Source organism: Simochromis diagramma, unplaced genomic scaffold (assembly GCF_900408965.1).
Source record: "Simochromis diagramma unplaced genomic scaffold, fSimDia1.1 OVJJ01000501.1, whole genome shotgun sequence".
In the NCBI taxonomy this organism is placed as follows: Eukaryota; Metazoa; Chordata; class Actinopteri; order Cichliformes; family Cichlidae; genus Simochromis; species Simochromis diagramma.
In genome coordinates this window covers 5,568,517-5,572,790 of record NW_024387320.1, presented here as the reverse complement: position 1 = coordinate 5,572,790, position 4,274 = coordinate 5,568,517, and the positions used below count along the sequence as shown (strand labels likewise).

The 4,274-nt window shown below is 44.2% G+C and overlaps 1 protein-coding gene across 1 annotated transcript; it reads left to right on the top strand.

Annotated features, from left to right (window-relative positions):
• Nucleotides 1-806: 806 nt before the first annotated feature.
• zic5 (zic family member 5 (odd-paired homolog, Drosophila)) lies at nt 807-4,274 on the top strand. The gene is given in 3 exon segments (XM_040005481.1): nt 807-1,937; nt 3,257-3,516; nt 3,518-4,274. Coding segments are annotated over 3 exon segments (1,482 nt in total). The 5' UTR covers nt 807-895; the 3' UTR covers nt 3,698-4,274.

Here is a 4,274-nt window from a genome sequence, read left to right as displayed (position 1 = left end):
TGTGTGAACATAAATATATATATTTTTAATCTTCAACATTAAAATTAAATGTCTGCCTGTAAACACAAAGTTATTTCATATTAATCAATATATGGGGGGAATCGGTCATATGTATATAACACTGAGTACTTAAACAGTTTTATGCATTAATGTTTAATTGTATTTGTGTTTTACTTTAAATTAAGATTTGCATAACTTCCACTTATCAGGAACGTGGGGCGTCCACTCTTGTATTTTGTGACAAATTATACTACGTCTTTGTACGTATGAATAATAATAAAAAAAAACAGAACTCACTTCACATTTGAATATTTGTACATATCAATACTTGAAATATTTCACAGCATCTACAAGCCCCCCCCAAAAAAACAAAAAACAAAAAACAAACAAACAAACCAAAAAAAACAAACAGAAATAAAATGTGGATAAACCCAAGCCGGAGTAGACTAAGGTTGCACATGTCACACAAACTGTTATTTTGGTCATCCACATGCACCAGCAGCAGTAAACACAAAGCCGCCCAAACGGATCTGCTGGTAACTTTGAGTACAACTTTTTGGAGTCAACAGCAATAAAGAGAGTGAGGGGGCGGAACCCTGCTGAGCCCCTGCGCTGAACGACAGCCAATCGCTTCGTTCTCCTAACTGCCAGTCACCGAAATCCGTCCAATACCCGCAGTGCCATTTCTAAACTGTATTCCCCACTGTGTCCTCCAACTGTTGTATGTTCTGCCAATCGCTTGAGGACAGAGTGGGAAAAGGAGCAAGCAGAGTTAGAAGCCGGACAAAAGAACTTATAGACCCCTTATATACATATTTTCCTAATGTTTTAGAGAGCGTAGTGTGGTGGGAAAAAAACAGTTGCGGTGAGTGCGGATGGACTTGTCAGTGTAGTTATGGAACCCCCTTTAAGCAAGAGGAATCCGGCGATAAGATTAGCGGATTTGGCAGCGACTCAACCCCTTCCTCATCAGAATATGACAGGCTTCCCGGGGCTAGGGGGGCATCACCCTCTCTCCCACCATGCCCACCTCCACCCTGGGGAGCTGGGCAACGACCCCGGAGTGGCACTCACTCCATTTGGACCAGAGCACATGGCACAGACAAATGCTCTCAAACTTAGCCCATCTCAGCACATTCAGAGCCATCCCGAAGCCCAGACCGCGGCATCTTTCACTTCTGCTCAGACCACAGTTGGTTTCCCCGTGGCTCACCCCCACTCAGGCTACTCAAGCAGCAGGGACTTCATCCTCAGGAGAGAACTCTCAGCCTCTGCTATGCATGCACTTGGCGACCAGCATAGTTCCGCCTCCTCCCCTCATCACCATGGCATGTTCATCTCCCCAACAGGTGCTTATGGGCACACGGAAAGTGGGGCCCATTCACTTTTCACTGGACTTCACGACCAGGCGTCCCCAGGTGCCCACCACCATGCCCTCAACGGGCAGATGCGCCTGGGTATACCGGGGGACATCTATGGCAGGCCAGAGCACTTCGGGCACAGGCCAGAGCACTATGGACCGTCTTCTCTCCACAGCTACAACTCCATGAACCTCAGTGTGAACATCGCTTCTGCTCCTCACGGAGCCGCGGGGGCGTTTTTAAGATACATGCGGCAGCCCATAAAGCAAGAGCTAATCTGCAAATGGATCGACCAGGAGCAAAATCAAAAAAAGCCCTGCTCTAAAACTTACAGCACCATGCACGAACTGGTTAACCACGTCACGGTGGAGCATGTCGGGGGACCGGAGCAGAGCACCCACGTCTGTTTCTGGGAGGAATGTCCACGAGAAGGAAAAGCTTTCAAAGCGAAGTACAAACTGATAAACCACATCCGAGTTCACACGGGAGAAAAGCCTTTCCCGTGTCCTTTCCCGGGATGTGGGAAAGTGTTCGCGCGATCGGAGAATCTAAAAATTCACAAGAGAACTCACACAGGTCAGTACTTCAAATTGAATAAAGAATACGCACCACAGTCTGAAAAAAACATGGCTTGGTTGCAGAGAATGAGACTATGTCTGAGGCGATCTTGTTTTACTGTTCACACTCGAAACGGACGTATGAAACGATCGTGCGTAATTGCGCGCAGAAGCGAGAAAAAAAGACTTTTATTGATTAAAGAATTCGCGTGGTGAGTTACCGTGTTCCATTTTCTTTCTTAAATATAAACTTTTTTTTCCCTTACTCACCAAGACACTCGCAGTAGGCGTGAAAGGATTAGAGCATATGATTTGTAAAACGTGCTTACGTACCTACAGCACAGCGACAGAACACGCGTAAATGTAATTGTCTTTGGGCGTAGGATCCTTACGCAAAAGCACGGTTAATATATTGATGATGAGTGTATGCACATGGCAGATGGCATTTGAACAAAAAACACATGCTTTAGGCTTCGACAGATTTATTGGTAACCTATCGGGGGTGCAAAATATTTACAACTACCTCTCTGAGAGTGCCTTTAGAGAAAGACAGTTTGCTCTCATATTCTGTCTACTAAAGTCTGGCAGAGCTGCTGAGAGATAAGAAAGTCATTTTTAGCCGAACAACTTCCTTAAATTGTAATGTGTGCTCTTTATGAGAGCTGTTTATGTTTTTTAAATAGACTGAAAGTCAAATTTTGACCAGTAAATAGCCCAGTTTTGGCTTTTTGCCACCAGTATAAATAGGCCTCTTCGCCTAACTGAATTATGTAAAATCCACAGGGGAAATAAATAATTCACTGAAGAAAAAACGTGGAAAACCCCTTGGAAATACTCTAACCAATTATTGCTATGAATATACAGGATGCATTAGACTTCACATTCCATTCCGGGTTTTTGTTGTTGTTTGTTTGTTGTGCGTGACGGGGTTGTATGCATCTTTGTGTGTGCGTGTGTGGGAGAAAGAGACCAGTACGGCACATATAGGTCTCCTGGTGTTTTCCGAACTGCCCCCTTTTCAACTACATACACACACATCCCCTGTAAACTAGAGGGGCCTAAAGGCATGTTACACGTGTTCACGCGGGAATATAAAGTGGGTGTGTAGCAGTGGGTGTAATGGACGTTTAGTCTGCGGAGGCATACAGGCTTCTACACTGAACACTTGTATTTATTTAAGGTGGAATGCTGACAAGTTGTAGTATAATAAGTACAGAGCATTCATGTCCAGTTGTTATTCTGACTTATTAAAAAACTACAACAAAAACAAAAGCCATAAAGCTTTAACTTCGTGATGTTATCACTCGTAACAGTATCTGTGTGTTTCATTTCTTCAAGGAGAGAAACCTTTCAAGTGCGAGTTTGACGGCTGTGACCGAAAATTCGCCAACAGCAGCGACCGGAAGAAGCACTCTCACGTCCACACCAGCGACAAGCCTTACTACTGCAAAGTGCGCGGCTGTGACAAATCCTACACACACCCGAGCTCGTTGCGGAAACACATGAAAGTGCACTGCAAGTCCCCTCCGCCCCCTGCCACCAATGTCACCTATATTTCCTCCACAAACCCTCTCGGAGACCCTCTTTCGCCCTACTTCTGAACCGCACAGGAACCGCTCCTCGAACCTCTCCCCTCAGGTCACCAACCTCAACGAGTGGTACGTGTGCCAGGGGAGCGGAGGGCCCAACCACCTTCACACCCCCTCCAGCGACGTGCCAACTACAGATTCAGACGACGAGGACTCTTTCAGAAATTCAGACCCGAGGACAATGCTCTGATACCTGGTATACATCCATGGGGACTTTCAAACTTGTCATCTAGTTGACCCGTTAAAGTGTGCATCTGTGTTGTTCCCCCACCCGGTTCACTTGAGATATTGATCAGTAGTGATACTAACTGACTGTCCTAAAAAACAGCAAAATTACATTCAGTGTGGATACAATGTAGCTTCATCAAACAAGAAAGAATTTTTTTGTCCCCTTTAACCCAGATGACCCCTGACCTTAACCTAACATGTAAATCACGACTGTCCAACAATCAGTTTAAAACGGAGATTTGACGTTGAAAGAAAGAACAAAATTTGCTTCCAATTTGAAAGAACCAAAATATATATATATATATATATATATTTTTTTTTTCTTTGAATCAGGTCGGACTAGAACTAGATTAATGTGTGTGTATTTTTTTCCACGAGATGAATGCAGGATTTAATTAACTGCATAACTCAAGACTCCACTGGTGTGCTGAAATGACATCTTTCACATCCTCTTGCAGTTAATAACTTCACTGCAATCAATCAGTGTCACATTAAAGAGAAGGTACTGCTTGTAGCTCCACAAGTAGAAATAATGAATT